The sequence below is a fragment of the Electrona antarctica genome, assembly GCF_951216825.1.
Source record: "Electrona antarctica genome assembly, chromosome: 24".
NCBI classification, from domain to species: Eukaryota; Metazoa; Chordata; class Actinopteri; order Myctophiformes; family Myctophidae; genus Electrona; species Electrona antarctica.
Genome location: NC_136803.1, coordinates 14,807,691 through 14,833,717, shown reverse-complemented (window position 1 = coordinate 14,833,717; position 26,027 = coordinate 14,807,691). Strand labels below are relative to the sequence as shown.

Genomic DNA, 26,027 nt, shown 5'->3' with positions numbered 1-26,027 from the left:
GTGCGTGCATGGTTGTGTTTTGTATTGTTGGTAACTAGTATTATGCATTGATGTTTTAATGATCGATCATCAACATGACGGCGCGTCTCAGAGCTGTGTGGTTCGTCTGTGTGTTGACAGCAGCCGGACTCATCCCGACATCAGGTATAGGAGAAGTTTAAGTCACTACAATAACACATTTATTATAATATGGCTCTGCATGGAGTCGACACACCCTACTCATGTTCGGGTCTTTCTGGTTTAAAAACCCCCACAAAAGTTAAATTATTGTAATCTTTGCTTAAGAAATTCAGCCAAATGGGCTATCGGCTGCATTTGCGTTTATGTTTAGGCGTATAGTTTTACTGGGGTTACGTTTAGGAATAGGGTTAGGTTTTTGCATAGTTTTACTGAGGTTAAGGTTAGGAATATGGTTTAACCGTTCAAGCATTATTTAGTTTGGTTACTTTAGGAATCATGGCCCCGGGGCGAGTGGGTAACTAAATGGGCGACTCGTTTGGTATTCATTGTAAGCTGATTTCCTTGATTGTAAACAGGCTATATTCACGCGAATTATGAGTCTCGCGCGCCTGTACTTGTTAAATCGTTTATAACACTGACAATGTGAAGAATAGCTGATATCAGCAGCTCGACTTGAGCATATCATTTATTTTTTAGCATAGTAGAATATGTTGGAAATTCCCCCTGGTCACAGTGGTCACTGGTCAGTCAGAATGACTGAAAACTGAACAGTGTAACACACCCCACCGGGCACCCAGTAGTTTATCAAAAACATATTTTAAAGTGATGGATATATTATAGACATGGACACGTATATATCAATCAGTTGATATATTATAAAACAGCTAGGTGCATAGACTGCACACAAGAGGAGAACTGTAAGTTGAGACAGCTGTTTTTCTATACAATGCAATCTGTGGTAACTGGCCCACGGTAAGATCCTTTGAGAAGATGCTTAGTTATTTACAACTAGGCTTGAAGAAACAGAGCCTTTGTTAGGGGGTAATTAAACCCCACAGGGGTCTGCGTGAACTTCTTACCCTAGCTGCATCCATAGATAACAGCTGCATGGCATACAGTATCTTTAGGTCAAGCTCTGCTCTGCTCTGTCTGTCTGTCATGAATGCAACGTATCTTTGTCAAATATGCATCTAGAGTCAAGAATACAGTCTAACTATTTCATTGCAGGTGTTAAATAATGTTCTGTACATTTTATATGGTACATTCATTCTTATTGGTATTGTTTCATCTGTTGCTAGTTCTCATAGGAAACCTTGCATGACAGTCCTGGCTCACTGATTGGCCAGTAAGTAAGGACACTTCTAAGTCCCACCCTCATGAAAGGGAGGGAGTTTTCAACTTTCATGAGTATATAGACAACATGCTTTCGTTCCTATGGTGTGCTCACACGTGTGTCTGCTGATTCGACCAAGTAGATCCTTGTGTGACTCCATCGTGGGCCATTTGTTCCCATGACTGCCTTGTAACTGAGTGTATTTTGGTCATTAAAACTTGATACAAAACTATAGACTGGAGAACTGTTTTCGGCAAGACTTCTGTTTCCCGTCTGCTCCACACAGCCGTTCGCACAGTACAGACGCTGTTTTCAGATACATCAAAAGCTTTTTCATACTCCAGTTCTTGAACTCTTCAAGAAGGCCTACACATTTTGACTGAGTAATCACTTGTAGTTGAGTTGACCAGGAAATTGGAATATCTACCCGCTAGCTGAGCTCTGGTCCATAGCCCTAAGGTCCATACCATAGCATTGCCATTAGGGCTATGGACCAGAGCTATCTATACTAGGGCCGGGACTTTAACGCGTTAATTGAGATTAATTAACTACAGAAAAATTAACGCGTTAAAAAAATTAACGCATTTAATCGCACCTTTTTTTTCCACCGGAACGTTTCTCACTGGGTGCGTTTCTAGTAGTACTGAATAGGCTGCGGCACGCGAGCAGCAGCAGCAGCAGCAGCAGCAGTTGTTCACTAGGCTACAGCTCCGTCAGAAAGCCCAAACCCAAATGAATCAATGAAGAAGCCGCTTATATCGCTTTTGCTCCATGGATGGGACATTTAGATGTAAAAGCTATCGGATGGACGCGTGGATAGCGGCATGGCTGTGTGCAATGTCAGAAGGAAAGGATCCATTTATGAGCAACGTTAGCTTCTATGCTAGGCTTGCTAGCTGCTTCAGTTTAACATGTCTCACAGACCACCGGAGACGCGGTGATTTCACCACAGCACGAAGCTGTCAAGCTGTCCTCGATGCGAAACATACTGAAGAAGCAAGCGTGGGTCAGCCCCAACCTCATGTGAAATGTTACCCCCATAATAAAGTTGTTCTCATGCCCCGCCATGTAAAGCACATTTGAGTATTCATATACACACTGAAGACACTATATAGGCACTTGCTGCTCTTGTTTATCTGTTGGGATAAAACAAGTTGTATTGTTTAAAGGGGAATACCACTCATTTTCAACATTTTTCTATGGAGTTGTGTGCACTGGAAATAATAAAGTCCCCCCATTATGTGTTGCCTATAGAACTGGAGGTCTGAAAAAAACAGTAACATTATGAAGTACATTTTTGTGATGTCACTGAGATGTACTTCATAATGTTACTGATTTTTTTCAGACCTCCAGTTCTAGGCAACACAGAATGGGGGGGACTTTATTATATCCACAACAACTCTAAGGTATATTAATGACAGTAAAATGTTGAAAATGAGTGGAATCCCGTAGTCACTATTCACTGGAATACCAAAAAACATTTAAAAAAAAAGGTTTCTCACTGTTCTCGGGTTGAATATTGATATGCGATTAAAATGCGATTAATCGAGATTAATTAACTACAAAGCCTCTGATTAATTAGATTAATTTTTTTAATCGAGTCCCAGCTCTAATCTATACCCATTACCCTGACTCAAGTTCTGGGGTCTAGTAGGCTACTGCCTACTTTGTCTATCACTGGAATAAGACACACATTAATGTATGGGTCTTTTGGATTTTGTCATGAAGAGATTGTTGTGTTGGTTTATTTTATGTTTATGTTATTTGTTAGACTGGTGGTGTTACTGATGTAGGCCTACTACACTAAAGTAGTTTACTGCTAAACAGTTCATTATGATTATTGGCTGCCACAGCTGTTTAATTTGACTGAAATCCTTTTCTCCACAGCCCAGCAAGAAGTGAAATATGTAAAACTGGGAGGACCGTTTGAAGTGCTTCCAAATATTACCCTTATTACTAAACCCATCACTGGCATCATGTGGAAACATGGCCCAAATAAGGCAGCAGAATGGGATAAGTTAGATCCTCAAGTGGATTACTACGGGACATACGTGAACCGCACACTATTGGATAAAAAAACTGTCAAGTTGGTCGTCCAGAATATGTCCATAAACGACGGTGGAATATATTCTGTAGAGATAAACGGTCGAATGCAGGGCCAAACTTTCAAGATTGAATTCATCGGTAAGTATGAATTGTGTCCCGTGAAGGATAAATGTTATATGGATTGTGTGTTGTAGTTAGTGTGGTTGCTCCTCCATCGCTGTTTAAAAACGTTCAAATCGTGCAATAACTCTCTATTCTCCCCTCCAATTGGCCAGCGATTCGGAATCTCTTCCCAGGGCTTTTGTGCGCTTTGCCCTCATCTGATTGGACAGTATACCACACTCGTAATTCTGCAGGATTGCATCTTCATTCTTTCATGATATCCATTTAGGCTGCAGCCTACATCTGTCCAGTCTTCAAAAGAGAAAATGTAAATTTGAAAGGTTAGGGTTAATGGAAGGATGTTTACTTTTCTTACGCAAAGATTAAAGATTGTGTGTGTCTCAAACAGTAGGACGGACCATACGATTGAGTATACTGAACAGCTAGAGAGAGAGAGAAGGGGAGGGGGGGACACTCAGAAAGGGGGGAGTGAAAGAAGAAAATAGAAAGTGAAACCGCTGTTGCCTACTGTGATGCTGCCCCTCTCTCTCCCCTTTCTAAGCAATGGATAACTCGTAAGCTGCCTGTAAATAAACAAGAGTTAGGGTTTTCTGGCAGCAAATACATAGGAGAACAGCAGGTATACTGTATCCATCATTCCATCTTATTGCAGTTAGTTTGAAGCGATATTCTTTCGATGTTGAATAATAGTGCTTGAGATGTCCAGTTAACATTGTATCCAATACATCACAATTGTTTTGACTGTCCTTTGCTGCAAAGGACTGTTTGACTGTCCCTTGCTGCCTGCTTCCATAGAACATGAATGGGAATTGTTGGGGGGGAGAAAGAAATCAGCACACTTCCCCTATGAGTAGGGCAGTATTATGCGTGTCTTAAAGGTGATATAGACAAGTTTTCAGCCAAAATTTTAAATATATATACATTTATTTAGTTGGCCTTTTCCCCCTCTATCTTTCCCTATATTATGATGCTGAGGTGTTCTCCTGCAACAGCACACTCCCCCTTTGTCCCCCTGTGGCTGAATGCACTGTTTATATCCACTACAGTTTACTAGACGGGACGTCGGAGGGGATTTAAACTTTTAGCCAATTGCAGCGCGAGGCTGTGAGTAATAGTATCATTTCACCAGCCACGACCACCACGGCAACTGCCTGCCGGCCGGCTTGAAGCGTGCATTCAACCCGTGTTCGCCAGCGGTGACAGGCTAGCTGTCGCGGATCATCATAGCGATTTTTCTTCATTGCAATGAATAACCGTGGACAGAGAGAGACCCAGGTGGAGTGTTTTTAGGTCAAGGGGCTTAATAGCAAATAGCGCAAAGCGAAAATAATTAACATATGGACACTCCCCCAATGCTAAAATATTCAGGAACGTGGTATTCCATATGAGTGAGCGTTCACCACGGCTTCCATAATACGAAAAGGCGCAGAGCGAGGCCAAAATCTTTATTACCGCATGGGTTTTATTTTCACACACATTCATCCTTTTTCCCCAACAGTGGATGTCCCAAAGCCAAAGGTGGATCTCAAGCCACTGAGTTGTACAGCTGATAGTCCCGAGTGCTTACTGGTCTGTGAAGGAAACATCACAGGTGCAGGTCCGGTAACCTATCGCTGGAAGAAAATGAAAGTGAATGGTGAAGTGAAAATGGATGACTCTGAACAGTTGACTATCTTCAACAATGAAGAAGGGAAAACGATCAAAACATTCTCTTGTGAAATGAAAAACCCGGTCGGTGAGATGCTGAGTGAGCCCTATGAAAACCTATTTTATGGTATGTACTTTACTCCACGATGTGTAGGAATTGAATCACTCTCTCTTAATCTAAGTTCAGAGTGTTTTCTGATAATATATGTTTTTTAAAAGTATGTTGCTATATAAGTGGTGCTCAAACCTTTGCATGTCAAGGACCCCCAAAATTATATGTATTTTACCACGGACCGCCATCTAACAAATATTTGATTCCAGGGACCCAGTAGAAGCAAAGATTTGAGTTAGAAATGTTAGAAAAAGATTTTCACAAATATTCACGATTAAAGAAAGATATATGGCTATATATGCACACAGACTTATGCCTTATGTATTCATAGTTCAGTTTTCGGTGAAGAGGTGAACACCGAAACAGTGGTTAGTAAAAATAGAGAGATGTGTTGAGTAAATTTGCGGTGACCACCGCGGCGTGACGTGATGTAGTTTTTGGTGGTCACCTCTTCACCGAAAACTGGACTATGAATAGGCTTTAACTCTTCCTACTGTACTTCTAGTCTTTCCTTCACAGGCGTTAACAATGATACTAATTAAGGCTCTGTTCCATATAGTGTGCATTGGTTCTCAAACCTTTTTTATTTCAAGGACCTCATAACTCTGAGAGTGTACAAGTGGAACCATTTGGTTACATTTGTACACTCGCAGTATTACACACCCGTACGGGGCCATTTGGAACCCACTCAAGGACACTTTGAGACCCACTGAGTGTTTCCAGTGAGCCAACATGCACAATAGCAGCATCCTGACTCTGTTTGACCAGAATGGACCGACCGGTAACACCTGTGAAGGAAGTAGGGAAGGGGCCCAAGTTCTGTCCAAAATGGCGTGTGTGCATAGAGCCCATTAAAAGTACACTTTGTTTTAATTTTCTTGTTTCTAACATTAGCTCATTAGACCTACCAGACATGCAGTCTGATATTACTTTGTTATTGCCCATTGTGTTAAGTATTTAAATGAACCAATAAGCCTCTTCAGATATGTGGTATTGTGTGGCTAACCATTCATTATCCCTAGTTCATTCCATATAATTCATACAGTATATATATATATATATATATTCATACACACAGACAGATAGACAGAAATCATGAATGTGTCTCCCACATTTAGGTGTAATTAACTGTTTACTTGAAAGCAAATGAAACCCAGTAATGTAATTATGTTTTTCTCCTAAGTGGATCCTACACCATCTATACCAGTAGCTGTTGGTGCGTTTTTTGGAGTGGTTGGAGTGGTTGGTCTCCTACTTGTCGGCTGTCTGATTGGTGTGAAAAAATCTAGTAAGTTCCTCTACCAATTTTAGGTTACACATAACATACAATGTGCTTACCAGTTACTGCTCGTGCTCAGCAGCAGTGTCAAATCATTTGCTGCTCATCACTTTTGTTATGTTCAGAATTGTTCTGATACCACTGTTGCAAATTACTCAGTTGCAGCCTAAAATGCTGGATCAAGAGTCTAAGCACCGATCCTAGGGGTGTGAATCTTATTTTGTTTTCGATTCTTGGGGTCGATTCAGTATATATTTTCAAATGGGGTCAAAGTGGTTAAGGTGATGCCCAGTGCTATATTATTTATTTTTTTAATCAACTGATAGTCAAGTTCAAGTATCAAGATTGGTATCACGAAGGGAAGAATTCTATCGGCACTGATGGCACATCTCTAACATTGTTATGTTGTCGCTGTGTTTGAATCTCAGATACTTTCAGAAATAGCCATATAACACATGATATCTGTGTGTTCATAATACACCTCCAATCATTTAATCCCGCAGACAGGGCCCTTCACCCAATTTCAACCATATCTTCATATATTATTTGGTCCTTAATGCTCATTATAAGAGTAGAATTATAGAGAGCATTCATAAATCATAGGTGCTTGTGTTTTATAAACCAGACAACAAATCCGGAAGTGCACGCCCCAAAACTTGAATGCATAACAATGTGAAGTGAATCAGATCTTTTCCTCTCTACTCGGTGACAGCAGTCTACTCAGTGACATCAGGGGAAGGAAATGGAGGTAAGTCCTAATGGTGTCTTATCATTCATTCATTCTTGATTGGTATCACGAAGGGAAGAATTCTATCGGCACTGATGGCACATCTCTAACATTGTTATGTTGTCGCTGTGTTTGAATCTCAGATACTTTCAGAAATAGGATTTCTCCTGTGTGGGATAGATTCCCTGAGCCTCTGAAGAGATGTTGTTTTCCTGAAGGTGAGTGAGCTTGAGAACTTCATTTGAGCAGTTTGTGATGTGACTTGGTCTGGAGTTGAACCTCCATTCATATTAATTAACGCATTATAATTATAATTAATGTCATTATAAAATGAATAACAGTATCCATAGGGATGAGCATACCAGCCATATAACACATGATATCTGTGTGTTCATAATACACCTCCAATCATTTAATCCCGCAGACAGGGCCCTTCACCCAATTTCAACCATATCTTCATATATTATTTGGTCCTTAATGCTCATTATAAGAGTAGAATTATAGAGAGCATTCATAAATCATAGGTGCTTGTGTTTTATAAACCAGACAACAAATCCGGAAGTGCACGCCCCAAAACTTGAATGCATAACAATGTGAAGTGAATCAGATCTTTTCCTCTCTACTCAGTGACAGCAGTCGGTGATGGAGATACATCAGGGGAAGGAAATGGAGGTAAGTCCTAATGGTGTCTTATCATTCATTCATTCTTGAATGACCAGCCTCCATGTGGATGGAAGGAATAACATTTCATCTGTGTCTTTGTTTTTATAACACATTTGTATTTCTGCTGGACACAGAGATCCAATTAAGCATCATATACCTAGAAAACTGCTTCTCATGTGTTCATCAAAATAGCTGACGTGTGTGTGTGTGTGTGTGTGTGTGTGTGTGTGTGTGTGTGTGTGTGTGTGTGTGTGTGTGTGTGTGTGTGTGTGTGTGTGTGTGTCACTGTGTGTCACTGTGTGTCACTGTGTGTGTGTGTGTGTGTTTGTGCGCGTGCGCGTGTAATAGTTATAGCTCCACTTATAGACGTGCCAACACCAACCGCAAGCAGTGATTCAGCACCTGGTATGTCTGTTTTTCTTATGTTACTAGCTCTCTATAGTTTATTATGTTATTATTTTAACTGCTATATTTCAATACACCATTTTCAATTTGTGGTTTATCTTCATGTGTCTCTCTTTCACTCACTTACCACATCTCCCTCTCACCCGCTTGTTCCCTCTCTCTGACAATTTATGTTCGTTATTATGTTAGTTGTGTTGTGTTATTTGGAAAAGCAAACCCTTTTGCACACCTTGTCAGCTCAGGGACGGGTATGTTGGTAGAGCAGCAGACATATCGAAACAAATAAAAAAAGTGTCCTGCAAATTGTCTTCACCTGCACAACCAAGAAAACCTGTATTAAGACAATGTTTCGGTCATGGTCTGGACCTTCCGCAGGCATCCTCTGACAAGTGGTAGCACCTTAACATTATAATCCAAAAACAGAGGTCTACACAGTCTACACCAGTGGTCCCCCCTACTACTAGTAGAACTTTTATGTAATGTCGATCTATACAATTCAAAAGTAACTAGTCACGTTACAATGTTTTCCAATGTATTTCTTATTTTACCGCAGCCGCCCCATTCCTACTGTACTTCTAGTCTTTCCTTCACAGGTGTTAACAATGATACTAATTAAGGCTCTGTTCCATATAGTGTGCAGTGGTTCTCAAACCTTTTTTATTTCAAGGACCTCGTAACTCTGGAGGAGGGAGGAGATGATGAGGAGAGAGAGGAGGAGGACAGAGAGGAGGTGTACCATTCTGACACAGCCAAAACGGAGACTTTGCCAACGCCCCGAACCCCACCAGCTGGTGAAAATGCAGGCCTCCCTGACACCGCTTCCACCAACACTACACCTCCTGAGAATACACCTGGAACACTTCATAAGCAGGCTGTTTCTCCACAACAGTCTGATTCTGGTGACCCGAACATCTCTGAGCGCAAAGAAAATCTCCAAAGCCATGATCGGTGTGATGCACTCCCAGAACATTCTACAGGCTAACATGCTTGTTTACATAACAGGGTTTAATTTGACTCTCCTTCATGCACACTTCCTAATCCTGCATCCCTGCGACACTATGAAACCCATCTGATACTCTGAGGTCTGTATCCCTGCTACTACTGACCTACTGGATTACATGGTATACAATGGTTGACACTATTGCGGTAGAGGATGCATACACAGAGAATATTGTATTTTGATACTGATTTGTTCTTGTCATGGAACTCTAATAACAAAACGCATACAATTAATGTTAATAATAGCTCAAATTGTAATGTTCCTTATCTTTAGACATAGAGACCTCTTTTGAAAAGATCTTAGGCTACACACACTAAATCTGTTATTACTCTACTATTCCCTGTTAGCTAAGCAAAATACCTACAATCAGTTTGTTTTTAAGGTTGACCAAGACCAACACTTTACATACCTAGTGTCACGGGGCAGCCCGTGCCCTATATACACACACACTCTGATTAAGGACATTGCACGCACGCACACACCACACAGACTGTGGGAGATGATATAATGTCAATACTGTTGATTAATGCATTTCACTATTTATTCACAACATATTCAGGTGTCATAATGATGTGCAAATGTTTATTGTTTATTGAAACCTGTGGTTAGCTCATTGGCACTGGTATGGCCTCTCCAGTGCTGGCACTCTTCTGTCAGACTCTGAACTGCTGAACCAGAGCAGGGCTCAGCCAGTCAGCTTAAGACAGGGGGGAAGGGGCCAAGTACTGTTGAGGAGTAGGGGTGTTCCACAGTGTTGATGAGCAAAGTATTACTATTATCGGTGGAGATGATTGCAAACCCAAAGGATGTTTAGACTAAAATAGAACATCTATGTATGTGGTTATGTAGTCATGTTCAGCGGATATCTGTGAGCTTGTAGATAAGCTGTTTAGATTTAATTGCTTCTCTGTGAGTGGTAGGATCCTCTCATATAAAAGGGAGACTGCAGGCAGAGCTAGTCAGTTATGCTCGGGCAGGCAACATGCTGACAGCCCAGTGAGAGAGCTGCTAGGGCCCATTTCATGGGTGTAGCCTAGTTCATTTTTGTTATTTTTCCTTTGTCCTAAGTTTGCCATTAAGTATTTTTGAGTTCTTTGTTTTGGATTTTTGGCCAGTATTATTTTTGCTGTTTGATATTTTTGTTATTGTGAATATCTGCACTGGAGCTGGAGTGGGAGAAATAAAAGCCATACAAAGCATCACTGACTGTTTTTGGAGCCTTGGCCGTTCGGGCAACTTCACACCTAGGTATCCATGTTACAACATCATTTTACAAAGAGGGACCTGGAATATTGGTCAACCCTTCCCTTGTAGGGTATATTAATTCTGTTAAAGTGACTACAGTCATATAAACTAGTAGGTTTTCATTCTCTAACTTTATGTGGAATACACCCGCTTGAGATAAATACATAAAGAAACTGCATTTCCAAATCGGAGGGTCTGCCAGGTCTGACCAATGTAATATTTCCATTGCATCCCATTGTAGTCCAGTAATAAACAAATTGCAAAAATAATAAAAAATAAACTCTGATTTTGTATCTTCAATATATCCTGAATAACAGAAGAAACGTTGCCTGGAATTGTCAGAGGGGAAGTTTTGAAAGCATTAGTTTTGCACGAAAAACACTGGGATAAAAACAGCCATAGCTATCTTGACAAAATGTGATGAGGTCAGCACATTTGGGCAACTTTTTTGCTGTTATTCAGGATATATTGAAGATACAAAATCAGCTGAGTTTTGTTTTTTTCCTATTTGTTTGAGGTTGATCCCTTTTTATTCCATAGATTGCCATATTTGCATTTTGGGTTTGGGATAGGTGCAAGAAAAGGTTCTAGCCTAGAAAAAACAGGTAGACCCCTTTTCCACCGGTTGGTTCCCAATGGGAACCGGTTCAGTTCTTTTTGGTTCTTAGTCCATGAGCCAGAGCTCCAAAATTGGTGGGAAAACTAGACCTATATTACATTGTTTATAGGTTCAATACAAGTAAATTAATACATGATAACCCTTCCACAGTAGTAGCTTTTTCATATTTTCGATTATTTTGCATAATTTCCTACATAATGCCTAATTTGCATATTAAAAATGTAAAATTTGTAATACAATACATCATTGTCTTCGTGTAAGTACTCAATTGAGGAAGTTTCATGGTGATACAAATATAATATAGGTATGGTTTTGCACATACAATTCATAATTAACGTTCTAAATGTGGAGATCTGGATCATGGACTAAAAACCATAAAGAACTGAACCGGTTCCCATTGGGAACCAACCGGTGGAAAAGGGGCCGTAGTGAAAACGAACCCACCCTATGTGCATGGACCCCTTGCCCCTTGTACATAGATTTCTGCCTGTTTTTGTCCTGAAGAAGTAGGGTAAGCTTGAATATTAATAATTAATTAATTAATAATTCAATTAATTAATTTTAATTAATTCCTTGGATCAGAATTGTATAGAATACTGTGTTGATTTGTCTCTGCATGCTGTTTGTTGTGCTATTTTCTATTTCTTTAAAATGTTCTGGTTGAGGATAGTTGTATATACCCCTTGGACATTTTTCCATTCTAGCACATGTCGCGTGGACCCTCTTTCCATCTAGAGCCTTATGTGCATATTGCATAATGGTTTGGGTAATACTAGCCTACCTTGGAAAGAGATGCTACCATTGTCAATATCAATGAGTACCACAGACGAATAACAGTCTAAGTCCACACTATTGATCCATAATATATAAATGATAGATAAGGGTTCAGGACAACGAGGCCTTTTCGTGGAGGGGTCAGTCTGAAATTTGGACTTAGACTGTTTTTCGTCTGTGGTACTCAATTGTTATGTGGAAACGTTCATTGTGGGATGTTCGAATGTATATATTATCTACTGATGTTACTCTTCATACGGTACAGTACAGTGTAGTATATGTTATCAATCGGACGTGCTAAACAGAAGCACCTATGGCAGAACACTTGTCAATTTAACAGGACTTATTAGAACAGGACTTTGTTGCTTTGACTATGTAATCTGTTCTTGTTATGGCCGTCTGAAATTGCAGGTTTCCCCCAAAACAAACGTATACGACTAAAACGTTGGTCAGATCACCATAACAAGGACAGATTACATAGTCAAAGCAACAAAGCACAAGTATGGGTTAAAAGAAAGGTTTGTCCAACTCCAGCTTAATATGGTGCTTAACATCTACACTCACAGGGCCCCTGAGTATTTTATGGATTACCCATTATACCAGTGCAGAATACATATGGGTAAATGCTCTTTTAGATGTGGAGCAGTTAATTGGATTTTCAACATGCAACCACTGCCCATCAAGAGCATTAGTATACTATAATCATATACTAAAAAACGACAAATCGTGGCTCCTACCTTCTAGATAGTGTTGTAGATTAACACAGTTTTCAGTTTAAGTTATTGATCTATGCTGTTAAAAGATCTTATAGTTGTAGGCTATAGCCTATAGGCCACATCACAATGGAAATACGACTTTGACTTTATTGTATGTATGTAGCCTACTGTATTTCTCTTTTTAATGTACAGTTCAAATAAACCAATAATCAGTCACCTATAGGTCTACAGCTCTTTAACACTGGCATCTTTTGTTGAGATTCTGAAACCTCTTCCCAACTTCGATTCCTATAGGGTATGCCCATGCACATCGAGTGGCAAAGCACGCATACCCTCTATTATGAACTCTTTGCTCAGTATCTAGAAATTAGCCCGATCCTCAAGGCACGTCAAACTGTTCTGGGGTCTGTGCTGTGGTTAACAACATTTGATTTAACTGATGAAACACAATTATGATTAAACAGGTGTACAGTATTTGCAGTACCTCTGCCTGGACACTAGATGGGGCACTTAAACAACATTTCGTATGGTTCAAAGTCAAACTGTTCGGGGAACATAACACTCGTCACACTTAATAACAACCTAAAACATGAACCGTGGTTGAAAAAACCAAAGTTGTCCTTTAAGTAAAACATTTTAGTACTTTTTCCACCACTGGATATTGTTTTGTTATTACATAGTGATTCGAGTTTACTTTCGGTTTCGATCCCCCGGAAACGTCTCTCACAATGAAGAGACCATAGGGGAAGAGCGGAAGAGACCCACTCCCCAAGACAGTCCGCCATTAACGTTTGTGTGTGCGTGCATGGTTGTGTTTTGTATTGTTGGTAACTAGTAATATGCATTGATGTTTTAATGATCGATCATCAACATGACGGCGCGTCTCAGAGCTGTGTGGTTCGTCTGTGTGTTGACAGCAGCCGGACTCATCCCGACATCAGGTATAGGAGAAGTTTAAGTCACTACAATAACACATTTATTATAATATGGCTCTGCATGGAGTCGACACACCCTACTCATGTTCGGGTCTTTCTGGTTTAAAAACCCCCACAAAAGTTAAATTATTGTAATCTTTGCTTAAGAAATTCAGCCAAATGGGCTATCGGCTGCATTGCCCGGTGTCACTATGGTCACAAATGTAACTATATCCATTGTTTATTTTGTTTTACTGAGAATAAGGTTAGAAATGCGTTTATGTTTAGGCGTATAGTTTTACTGGGGTTACGTTTAGGAATAGGGTTAGGTTTTTGCATAGTTTTACTGAGGTTAAGGTTAGGAATATGGTTTAACCGTTCAAGCATTATTTAGTTTGGTTACTTTAGGAATCATGGCCCCGGGGCGAGTGGGTAAATGAGCGACTCGTTTGGTATTCATTGTAAGCTGATTTCCTTGATTGTAAACGGGCTATATTAACGCGAATTATGAGTCTCGCGCGCCTGTATTTGTTAAATCGTTTATAACACTGACAATGTGAAGAGTAGCTGATATCAGCAGCTCGACTTGAGCATATCATTTATTTTTTAGCATAGTAGAATATGTTGGAAATTCCCCCTGGTCACAGTGGTCACTGGTCAGTCAGAATAGTTGGAATATCTACCCGCTAGCTGAGCTCTGGTCCATAGCCCTAAGGTCCATACCATAGCATTGGCTATGGACCAGAGCTATCTATACCCATTACCCTGACTCAAGTTCTGGGGTCTAGTAGGCTACTGCCTACTTTGTCTATCACTGGAATAAGACACACATTAATGTATGGGTCTTTTGGATTGTTGTGTTTTGGTTTATTTTATGTTTATGTTTATTTGTTAGACTGGTGGTGTTACTGATGTAGGCCTACTACACTAGAGTAGTTTACTGCTAAACAGTTCATTATGATTATTGGCTGCCACAGCTGTTTAATTTGACTGAAATCCTTTTCTCCACAGCCCAGCAAGAAGTGAAATATGTAAAACTGGGAGGACCGTTTGAAGTGCTTCCAAATATTACCCTTATTACTAAACCCATCACTGGCATCATGTGGAAACATGGCCCAAATAAGGCAGCAGAATGGGATAAGTTAGATCCTCAAGTGGATTACTACGGGACATACGTGAACCGCACACTATTGGATAAAAAAACTGTCAAGTTGGTCGTCCAGAATATGTCCATAAACGACGGTGGAATATATTCTGTAGAGATAAACGGTCGAATGCAGGGCCAAACTTTCAAGATTGAATTCATCGGTAAGTATGAATTGTGTCCCGTGAAGGATAAATGTTATATGGATTGTGTGTTGTAGTTAGTGTGGTTGCTCCTCCATCGCTGTTTAAAAACGTTCAAATCGTGCAATAACTCTCTATTCTCCCCTCCAATTGGCCAGCGATTCGGAATCTCTTCCCAGGGCTTTTGTGCGCTTTGCCCTCATCTGATTGGACAGTATACCACACTCGTAATTCTGCAGGATTGCATCTTCATTCTTTCATGATATCCATTTAGGCTGCAGCCTACATCTGTCCAGTCTTCAAAAGAGAAAATGTAAATTTGAAAGGTTAGGGTTAATGGAAGGATGTTTACTTTTCTTACGCAAAGATTAAAGATTGTGTGTGTCTCAAACAGTAGGACGGACCATACGATTGAGTATACTGAACAGCTAGAGAGAGAGAGAAGGGGAGGGGGGGACACTCAGAAAGGGGGGAGTGAAAGAAATGAAAGAAGAAAATAGAAAGTGAAACCGCTGTTGCCTACTGTGATGCTGCCCCTCTCTCTCCCCTTTCTAAGCAATGGATAACTCGTAAGCTGCCTGTAAATAAACAAGAGTTAGGGTTTTCTGGCAGCAAATACATAGGAGAACAGCAGGTATACTGTATCCATCATTCCATCTTATTGCAGTTAGTTTGAAGCGATATTCTTTCGATGTTGAATAATAGTGCTTGAGATGTCCAGTTAACATTGTATCCAATACATCCCAATTGTTTTGACTGTCCTTTGCTGCAAAGGACTGTTTGACTGTCCTTTGCTGCCTGTTTCCATAGAACATGAATGGGAATTGTTGGGGGGGAGAAAGAAATCAGCACACTTCCCCTATGAGTAGGGCAGTATTATGCGTGTCTTAAAGGTGATATAGACAAGTTTTCAGCCAAAATTTAAAATATATATACATTTATTTAGTTGGCCTTTTCCCCCTCTATCTTTCCCTATATTATGATGCTGAGGTGTTCTCCTGCAACAGCACACTCCCCCTTTGTCCCCCTGTGGCTGAATGCACTGTTTATATCCACTACAGTTTACTAGACGGGACGTCGGAGGGGATTTAAACTTTTAGCCAATTGCAGCGCGAGGCTGTGAGTAATAGTATCATTTCACCAGCCACGACCACCACGGCAACTGCCTGCCGGCCGGCTTGAAGCGTGCATTCAACCCGTGTTCGCCAGCGGTGACAGGCTAGCTGTCGCGGATCATCATAGCGATTTTTCTTCATTGCAATGAATAACCGTGGACAGAGAGAGACCCAGGTGGAGTGTTTTTAGGTCAAGGGGCTTAATAGCAAATAGCGCAAAGCGAAAATAATTAACATATGGACACTCCCCCAATGCTAAAATATTCAGGAACGTGGTATTCCATATGAGTGAGCGTTCACCACGGCTTCCATAATACGAAAAGGCGCAGAGCGAGGCCAAAATCTTTATTACCGCATGGGTTTTTTGACTTGCTTAATCGGGCCATCAGTGTCATAACCATAACCTGAGGAAGATCACCCAGCTAACATGTTTTATTTTCACACACATTCATCCTTTTTCCCCAACAGTGGATGTCCCAAAGCCAAAGGTGGATCTCAAGCCACTGAGTTGTGCAGCTGATAGTCCCCATTGCTTCCTGGTCTGTGAAGGAAACATCACAGGTGCAGGTCCGGTAACCTATCGCTGGAAGAAAATGAAAGTGAATGGTGAAGTGAAAATGGATGACTCTGAACAGTTGACTATCTTCAACAATGAAGAAGGGAAAACGATCAAAACATTCTCTTGTGAAATGAAAAACCCGGTCGGTGAGATGCTGAGTGAGCCCTATGAAAACCTATTTTATGGTATGTACTTTACTCCACGATGTGTAGGAATTGAATCACTCTCTCTTAATCTAAGTTCAGAGTGTTTTCTGATAATATATGTTTTTTAAAAGTATGTTGCTATATAAGTGGTGCTCAAACCTTTGCATGTCAAGGACCCCCAAAATTATATGTATTTTACCACGGACCGCCATCTAAAAAATATTTGATTCCAGGGACCCCCCAGAAGCAAAGATTTGAGTTAGAAATGTTAGAAAAAGATTTTCACAAATATTCACGATTAAAGAAAGATATATGGCTATATATGCACACAGACTTATGCCTTATTTATTCATAGTCCAGTTTTCGGTGAAGAGGTGAACACCGAAACAGTGGTTAGTAAAAATAGAGAGATGTGTTGAGTAAATTTGCGGTGACCACCGCGGCGTGACGTGATGTAGTTTTTGGTGGTCACCTCTTCACCGAAAACTGGACTATGAATAGGCTTTAACTCTTCCTACTGTACTTCTAGTCTTTCCTTAACAGGCGTTAACAATGATACTAATTAAGGCTCTGTTCCATATAGTGTGCATTGGTTCTCAAACCTTTTTTATTTCAAGGACCTCATAACTCTGAGAGTGTACAAGTGGAACCATTTGGTTACATTTGTACACTCGCAGTATTACACACCCGTACGGGGCCATTTGGAACCCACTCAAGGACACTTTGAGACCCACTGAGTGTTTCCAGTGAGCCAACATGCACAATAGCAGCATCCTGACTCTGTTTGACCAGAATGGACTGAGCATTCATTAGTATCACCGGTAACACCTGTGAAGGAAGTAGGGAAGGGGCCCAAGTTCTGTCCAAAATGGCGTGTGTGCATAGAGCCCATTAAAAGTACACTTTGTTTTAATTTTCTTGTTTCTAACATTAGCTCATTAGACCTACCAGACATGCAGTCTGATATTAATTTGTTATTGCCCATTGTGTTAAGTATTTAAATGAACCAATAAGCCTCTTCAGATATGTGGTATTGTGTGGCTAACCATTCATTATCCCTAGTTCATTCCATATAATTCATACAGTATATATATATATTCATACACACAGACAGATAGACAGAAATCATGAATGTGTCTCCCACATTTAGGTGTAATTAACTGTTTACTTGAAAGCAAATGAAACCCAGTAATGTAATTATGTTTTTCTCCTATTATAAGTGGATCCTACATCATCTATACCAGTAGCTGTTGGTGCGTTTTTTGGAGTGGTTGGTGGTTTGTTGCTTCTCCTACTTGTCGGCTGTCTGATTGGTGTGAAAGAATCTAGTAAGTTCCTCTACCAATTTTAGGTTACACATAACATACAATGTGCTTACCAGTTACTGCTCGTGCTCAGCAGCAGTGTCAAATCATTTGCTGCTCATCACTTTTGTTATGTTCAGAATTGTTCTGATACCACTGTTGCAAATTACTCAGTTGCAGCCTAAAATGCTGGATCAAGAGTCTAAGCACCGATCCTAGGGGTGTGAATCTTATTTTGTTTTCGATTCTTGGGGTCGATTCAGTATATATTTTCAAATGGGGTCAAAGTGGTTAAGGTGATGCCCAGTGCTATATTAAAACATTTTTTAATCAACTGATAGTCAAGTTCAAGTATCAAGATTGGTATCACGAAGGGAAGAATTCTATCGGCACTGATGGCACATCTCTAACATTGTTATGTTGTCGCTGTGTTTGAATCTCAGATACTTTCAAAAATAGGATTTCTCCCACTGTGAGGGATAGATTCCCTGGGCCTCTGAGGAGATGTTTTTTTTTCCTTTTTCCTGAAGGTGAGTGAGCTTGAGAACTTCATTTGAGCAGTTTGTGATGTGACTTGGTCTGGAGTTGAACCTCCATTCATATTAATTAACGCATTATAATTATAATTAATGTCATTATAAAATTAATAATAGTATCCATAGGGATGAGCATACCAGCCATATAACACATGATATCTGTGTGTTCATAATACACCTCCAATCATTTAATCCCGCAGACAGGGCCCGTCACCCAATTTCAACCATATCTTCATATATTATTTGGTCCTTAATGCTCATTATAAGAGTAGAATTATAGAGAGCATTCATAAATCATAGGTGCTTGTGTTTTATAAACCAGACAACAAATCCGGAAGTGCACGCCCCAAAACTTGAATGTATAACAATGTGAAGTGAATCAGATCTTTTCCTCTCTACTCAGTGACAGCAGGAGCAACTACTGTCGATGTCGATGTCGACAAAGGAAATGGTCCAAATGGAGGTAAGTCTGATTGGTGTGAAAACATCTAGTAAGTTCCTCTACCAATTTTAGGTTACACATAACATACAATGTGCTTACCAGTTACTGCTCGTGCTCAGCAGCAGTGTCAAATCATTTGCTGCTCATCACTTTTGTTATGTTCAGAATTGTTCTGATACCACTGTTGCAAATTACTCAGTTGCAGCCTAAAATGCTGGATCAAGAGTCTAAGCACCGATCCTAGGGGTGTGAATCTTATTTTGTTTTCGATTCTTGGGGTCGATTCAGTATATATTTTCAAATGGGGTCAAAGTGGTTAAGGTGATGCCCAGTGCTATATTAAAACATTTTTTAATCAACTGATAGTCAAGTTCAAGTATCAAGATTGGTATCACGAAGGGAAGAATTCTATCGGCACTAACCTCCATTCATATTAATTAACGCATTATAATTATAATTAATGTCATTATAAAATTAATAATAGTATCCATAGGGATGAGCATACCAGCCATATAACACATGATATCTGTGTGTTCATAATACACCTCCAATCATTTAATCCCGCAGACAGGGCCCTTCACCCAATTTCAACCATATCTTCATATATTATTTGGTCCTTAATGCTCATTATAAGAGTAGAATTATAGAGAGCATTCATAAATCATGGGTGCTTGTGTTTTATAAACCAGACAACAAATCCGGAAGTGCACGCCCCAAAACTTGAATGTATAACAATGTGAAGTGAATCAGATCTTTTCCTCTCTACTCAGTGACAGAAGGAGCAACTACTGTCCATGTCGATGTCGACAAAGGAAATGGTCCAAATGGAGGTAAGTCTGATTGGTGTGAAAACATCTAGTAAGTTCCTCTACCAATTTTAGGTTACACATAACATACAATGTGCTTACCAGTTACTGCTCGTGCTCAGCAGCAGTGTCAAATCATTTGCTGCTCATCACTTTTGTTATGTTCAGAATTGTTCTGATACCACTGTTGCAAATTACTCAGTTGCAGCCTAAAATGCTGGATCAAGAGTCTAAGCACCGATCCTAGGGGTGTGAATCTTATTTTGTTTTCGATTCTTGGGGTCGATTCAGTATATATTTTCAAATGGGGTCAAAGTGGTTAAGGTGATGCCCAGTGCTATATTAAAACATTTTTTAATCAACTGATAGTCAAGTTCAAGTATCAAGATTGGTATCACGAAGGGAAGAATTCTATCGGCACTAACCTCCATTCATATTAATTAACGCATTATAATTATAATTAATGTCATTATAAAATTAATAATAGTATCCATAGGGATGAGCATACCAGCCATATAACACATGATATCTGTGTGTTCATAATACACCTACAATCATTTAATCCCGCAGACAGGGCCCTTCACCCAATTTCAACCATATCTTCATATATTATTTGGTCCTTAATGCTCATTATAAGAGTAGAATTATAGAGAGCATTCATAAATCATAGGCGCTTGTGTTTTATAAACCAGACAACAAATCCGGAAGTGCACGCCCCAAAACTTGAATGTATAACAATGTGAAGTGAATCAGATCTTTTCCTCTCTACTCAGTGACAGCAGGAGCAACTACTGTCCATGTCGATGGAGATACACCATTGTTACAGAACACGTTCAACGATGACCCACAGGCGAAAGATGGAGAAGGAAATGGTCCAAATGGAGGTAAGTCCTAATGGTTTCTATCATTCATTCATTCTTGAATGTGGAGGCTGGTCTGCTAAAAGGACATTCCTCCATGAGGAATAACATTTCATCTGTGTCTTTGTTTTTATAACACATTTCTGCTGGACACAGAGATCCAATTAAGCATCATACACCTAGAAAACTGCTTCTCATGTGTTCATCAAAATAGCTGACGTGTGTGTGTGTGTGTGTGTGTGTGTGTGTGTGTGTGTGTGTGTGTGTGTGTGTGTGTGTGTGTGTGTGTGTGTGTGTGTGTGTGTGTGTGTGTGTGTGTGTGTGTGTGTGTGTGTGTGTGTGTGTGTGTGTGTGTGTGTGTGTGTGTGTGTGTGTGTGTGTGTGTGTGTGTGTGTGTGTGTGTGTGTGTGTGTGTGTTTTTTCATTTTGAATAAACTATATAGAAATCCAGGCAATGATATGTTCTAAAATGTGATTTCAGTGGCTAGCCAATTAGTTGTATTCCTTCCTATCAATACATTTTTGTAAGTGGATTTTTGTCAGTGTGCTGGTCCCTCCTTTTTTCTTTTTCTTTTTTCTGCTCTTCATGTCACACACACACACACACACACACACACACACACAAGGAGTGAACAATGAAAAACCTAAACGTTTCTTTATCTATTCTCCATCTACTGTATGTACCACCACAGATACATGTTCCAGTGGTACTGACCCATCCAATCCTGAAGCCATAAGAGAAGATCAGTCCAGTTCACCTGCTGTTGGCGACAAAGGAAAGGTGAAAATGCTAGTGGAAAGGCTAGAAGACGCTAGTGAAAAAGTACCATTGTTACAGAACACGTTCAACGATGACCCACAGGCGAAGGATGGAGAAGGAAATGGTCCAAATGGAGGTAAGTCCTAATGGTTTCTATCATTCATTCATTCTTGAATGTGGAGGCTGGTCTGCTAAAAGGACATTCCTCCACGAGGAATAACATTTCATCTGTCTCTTTGTTTTTATAACACATTTCTGCTGGACACAGAGATCCAATTAAGCATCATACACCTAGAAAACTGCTTCTCATGTGTTCATCAAAATAGCTGACGTGTGTGTGTGTGTGTGTGTGTGTGTGTGTGTGTGTGTGTGTGTGTGTGTGTGTGTGTGTGTGTGTGTGTGTGTGTGTGTGTGTGTGTGTGTGTGTGTGTGTGTGTGTGTGTGTGTGTGTGTGTGTGTGTGTGTGTGCGTGCGCGTCTAATAGTTATAGCTCCACTTATAGACGTGCCAACACCAACCGCAAGCAGTGATTCAGCACCTGGTATGTCTGTTTTTCTTATGTTACTAGCTCTCTATAGTTTATTATGTTATTATTTTAACTGCTATATTTCAATACACCATTTTCAATTTGTGGTTTATCTTCATGTGTCTCTCTTTCACTCACTTACCACATCTCCCTCTCACCCGCTTGTTCCCTCTCTCTGACAATTTATGTTCGTTATTATGTTAGTTGTGTTGTGTTAACTTGTGTTATTTGGAAAAGCAAACCCTTTTGCACACCTTGTCAGCTCAGGGACGGGTATGTTGGTAGAGCAGCAGACGTATCGAAACAAATAAAATAACGTGTACTGCAAATTGTCTTCACCTGAACAACCAAGAAAACCTGTATTAAGACAATGTTTCGGTCATGGTCTGGACCTTCGTCAGGCATCCGCTGACAAGTGGTAGCACCTTAACATTATAATCCAAAAACAGAGGTCTACACAGTCTACACCAGTGGCCCCCCCCCTACTACTACTAGTAGAACTTTTGTGGCACAACAGTGTTACTGACGGTTAGGAAATGAGCCACATCCAGCACTGACAAAACTACTAAGCACACCTTTCTACTGTAATGTCGATCTATACAATTCAGAAGTAACTAGTCACGTTACAATGTTTTCCAATGTATTTCTTATTTTACCGCAGCCGCCCCATTGTGGCATCACAAACATCAGCACACTAGAATTCTAGAGAGCATTCATAAATCATAGGTGCTTGTGTTTTATAAACCAGACAACAAATCCGGAAGTGCACGCCCCAAAACTTGAATGTATAACAATGTGAAGTGAATCAGATCTTTTCCTCTCTACTCAGTGGCAGCAGTCGGTGATGGAGATACAGCAGGGGAAGGAAATGGAGGTAAGTCCTAATGGTTTCTATCATTCATTCATTCTTGAATGTGGAGGCTGGTCTGCTAAAAGGACATTCCTCCACGAGGAATAACATTTCATCCGTGTCTTTGTTTTTATAACACACTTGCATTGGCTGGTGGACACAGAGATCCAATCATAAGCATCATACACCTAGAAAACTGCTTCTCATGTGTTCATCAAAATAGCTGACTTTTGGTGTGTGTGTGTGTGTGTGTGTGTGTGTGTGTGTGTGTGTGTGTGTGTGTGTGTGTGTGTGTGTGTGTGTGTGTGTGTGTGTGTGTGTGTGTGTGTGTGTGTGTGTGTGTGTGTGTGTGTGTGTGTGTGTGTGTGTGTGTGTGTGTGTGTGTGTGTGTGTGTGTGTGTGTGTGTGTGTGTGTGTGCGCGCTAATACTTTGACCCGTGAAATAAAGAAGCTTGAACACCAGACGATTGATCCTGATTCAATGCCTGTGGTATGTCTGTTTCTCTTCTGTTACTATTGTTAGTTATGTTATTATTTTATCTTTTCAACCAATTCAACCACCATTTTCAATTTGTTTTTTCTTCATTTGTCTCTGTCACAGTCTTACTTCCATACTTCCAACAATTAACCAAACCTTCTCTCTCTCTCATATCTGTTCCAGGCGGCCACTCCTGACAAGGGATGTTGCATCACAATGAAATTAATTTGAACAACAAGCACCACCCTTCTTTTAAAATGCATTTGTCCCTGATATATTAGTGGTAAGGTTCACTTTTTTCTTTTAATATAAACCTATATCGGGAGCATTGCCTTCCATAATGATGACGGTTATACCGTTGAAATAACAAAAGCAGCATCTGAAATGAGCTTTGAAAAGTTTTGATCAGTCACAAATCACTGCTTGACCACACAGACTGTTACACAAACGCTTTGTCACCGTTTGCCAGCCTGATCTTAGCTTCAGGAACCTTCTTTTAGAATACATTTCTTCCCATGCTTAGTTAGAGAGCACCTTTAAAGCAGCACAATGTAACTTTTGAAGTAAGTAAGTACATTTTATTTGTATAGCAGTTTTCACAGAAAACTCACAAAGTGCTTTACTACATACAACAGAAATAAAAAATAGAAACATTCAAACGATTAGAAACAACAAAACACAAATTGTACAATGTATCTCAGGAAATACAAAACAGCACACACCTGGAGGAGTGATATTTTTAAGAACTATATAGCATATTATGTCCCACAAAATTATAATGTTCATGTTTTAGCAATAACAATCATCCTTCCATATATGTATAGACTCAGGGGGTCCCTCCAAGGGGCTTCACTGTATTACTATGTATAGGAGAGACGATGAGTTTCATCCTGGCATTTGCCATAAGGCACCATGGCAGAACTGCCAGTCAAAGAGAAGACTGGCCAATCTCAGCGCGTCCACACTGGACATGCTTGCAGAGACTCTTGGGTAATGAAGTCAAAGACGTTGGCTGCCATGTTATTAAGTGGCCACTGATAAACTATATAGCGCTGCTTTAACATAGTTTCAGTAATGTGCCATCATCATGTCAATTCAGTCAGCCATGTGGAAAACTGTCTTGAAGAATTACCATTTACCATCGCTTGTAATCTATACCAAAATGGTTCATGTGTACAGAAGGTGGTTGATTTAGAAGCTAGTAATGTGGCTTACTTTATGTAGTTTAATCTGACCTATTTTGAAAAACCTACATTTTTTTAACTATTTTAAAATGATTTTCAAAATACAGTGAAGATGAATTTTAAACTTTATGGTCCAGCAATGGGTTCATGTTTTAGTCTGTAAATGTCACATTATTTCCACAGGTTTCAGTTAAATCATGTTTTTGTAACTATAATGTAATGTACCTGCATGCCTTCAATCTGTCTTATTTTATTCATAAGAGAATTATGTTTTTTTTCCTGTGGTATATTTTTGTAAAAAAAATTTGGAGGGGTGTGTGTGCACTGAGTAAATGATGTCACAGGCGAAGCATAGATAACGGTAGAGACACAAAGTGCCTTCATAGCATTCCTGTGTAGATCCCATGCCATCCAGGGCCTTTTCCTGTTACTCAATGCTTGTGGAGTTTCCTTTAGGAGTCGTAGAACACTTAGTGAATCAGACAAAGATGTGTCCATCCAGAGAACATGTGTAACCAAAAAAAACAAAACATGATGGTGTGGTCACACTGCAGGCCTGGAGTGTAACATTATTGTAAATCCGTAAAACTGTGATCTTCAGGCTTACGATCCTGGGCCCTCGCTAGTCATATGTGGTCTTTTTTGATTGTGTACTTAGTCCTATTGGACTTATGGACTAGAGCTGTACAGAAGAGTTAGATCTGACAATAGGGCAGGCAAGAAAAATATTTTATGTGTTAAACCAGGGCTGGGCAACTTTGACGATGGAGAGGGCCACTATATTTCCACACTCACTCCAGAGGGCCACATTGCATATTACTGTCGTAGAAAAAATAGCTGATCTACAAGCTCAAAACGTGTCGCGCTGCGACGCGTTTTGAGCTTGTAGATCAGCTATTTTTGCTATATTTGAATTGAAATACTGAATTATTTTTTGCTTTTTATTTTATTTTATTTTATTAGGAACCTGAAAAGTAACTTATTGATTTTCAAATGGATTTAGTTTTAGTTGTGATAACTTTATGAACTAAATACAAATTGTACACAAAGACAATACTACTAATACTAGTCGTTAAGTACTAGTCATTAAGTAATAAAAGCATGGTCATGTTTGGAATTGCAACAGCTGAAATCAATACTATATCAGTATTCTGATATTAACCTGCGGGCCGCATTAAGTGAAGGTGGGGGCCGCATGTGGCCCACGGGCCGCCAGTTGCCCACCCCTGTGTTAAACCTTTTAAGATGCATGTGAAATCCATGTTTGGAGTTGGATAGCAATCAAGACTGTTTTGATTGTATTATGTTAAATGTCTTTGTTATTTCTCTCATATGAAAGCATTTGTGCATGCTTCATGTGCGCTGAGGTCATCAAACCCCTATAGGTGCTCAAAATAATCAGGTTTAAGTGCACCGGCCGGGGTATTTTAAAATGTAACTACACCCTTTTCTCAAGCAGTGGGTTGGGTCCAAAAGGTGCCTTATGGAAATAATACCACTAACATTGTACTGAGATCAGGACAGTAATGATGTGGATTATTATTTGATGCATTTTGTATAAATTTTTATTTCTGTATGATTTTCAGTTGTGTATATTTGTTTTGTATGAA

General features: G+C 39.9%; 2 protein-coding genes across 4 annotated transcripts; both read left to right on the top strand.

The window, feature by feature from the left end:
* Positions 1–41: 41 nt before the first annotated feature.
* On the top strand, positions 42–6,533 carry LOC306917219 (uncharacterized protein; the record flags this gene model as incomplete). The annotated part of the gene is made up of 4 exons (XM_079495351.1): positions 42–144; positions 3,182–3,478; positions 4,962–5,237; positions 6,406–6,533. Exons 1-4 carry the CDS (start codon positions 75–77, stop codon positions 6,531–6,533), a joined length of 771 nt encoding a protein of 256 aa, XP_079351477.1. The 5' UTR covers positions 42–74.
* Positions 6,534–13,408: 6,875 nt separating this feature from the next.
* Positions 13,409–25,236, top strand: LOC306917482 (uncharacterized protein). Of its 3 annotated transcripts, none has more exons than XM_079495726.1 (13): positions 13,409–13,591; positions 14,576–14,872; positions 16,435–16,710; positions 17,892–17,999; positions 18,419–18,505; positions 18,915–18,974; positions 19,724–19,783; positions 20,533–20,643; positions 21,312–21,515; positions 21,864–21,920; positions 22,735–22,779; positions 23,207–23,245; positions 23,417–25,236. In XM_079495726.1, the coding sequence occupies exons 1-12, from the start codon at positions 13,522–13,524 to the stop codon at positions 23,209–23,211; spliced, it is 1,380 nt and encodes a 459-aa protein (XP_079351852.1). In that variant the 5' UTR covers positions 13,409–13,521; the 3' UTR covers positions 23,212–23,245; positions 23,417–25,236. The 3 variants fall into 3 exon arrangements, with proteins under 3 accessions (XP_079351852.1, XP_079351851.1, XP_079351853.1); XM_079495725.1 differs by having other exon boundaries at positions 23,204–23,245; XM_079495727.1 differs by lacking the exons at positions 21,864–21,920; positions 22,735–22,779 and having other exon boundaries at positions 23,204–23,245.
* Positions 25,237–26,027: the final 791 nt, after the last annotated feature.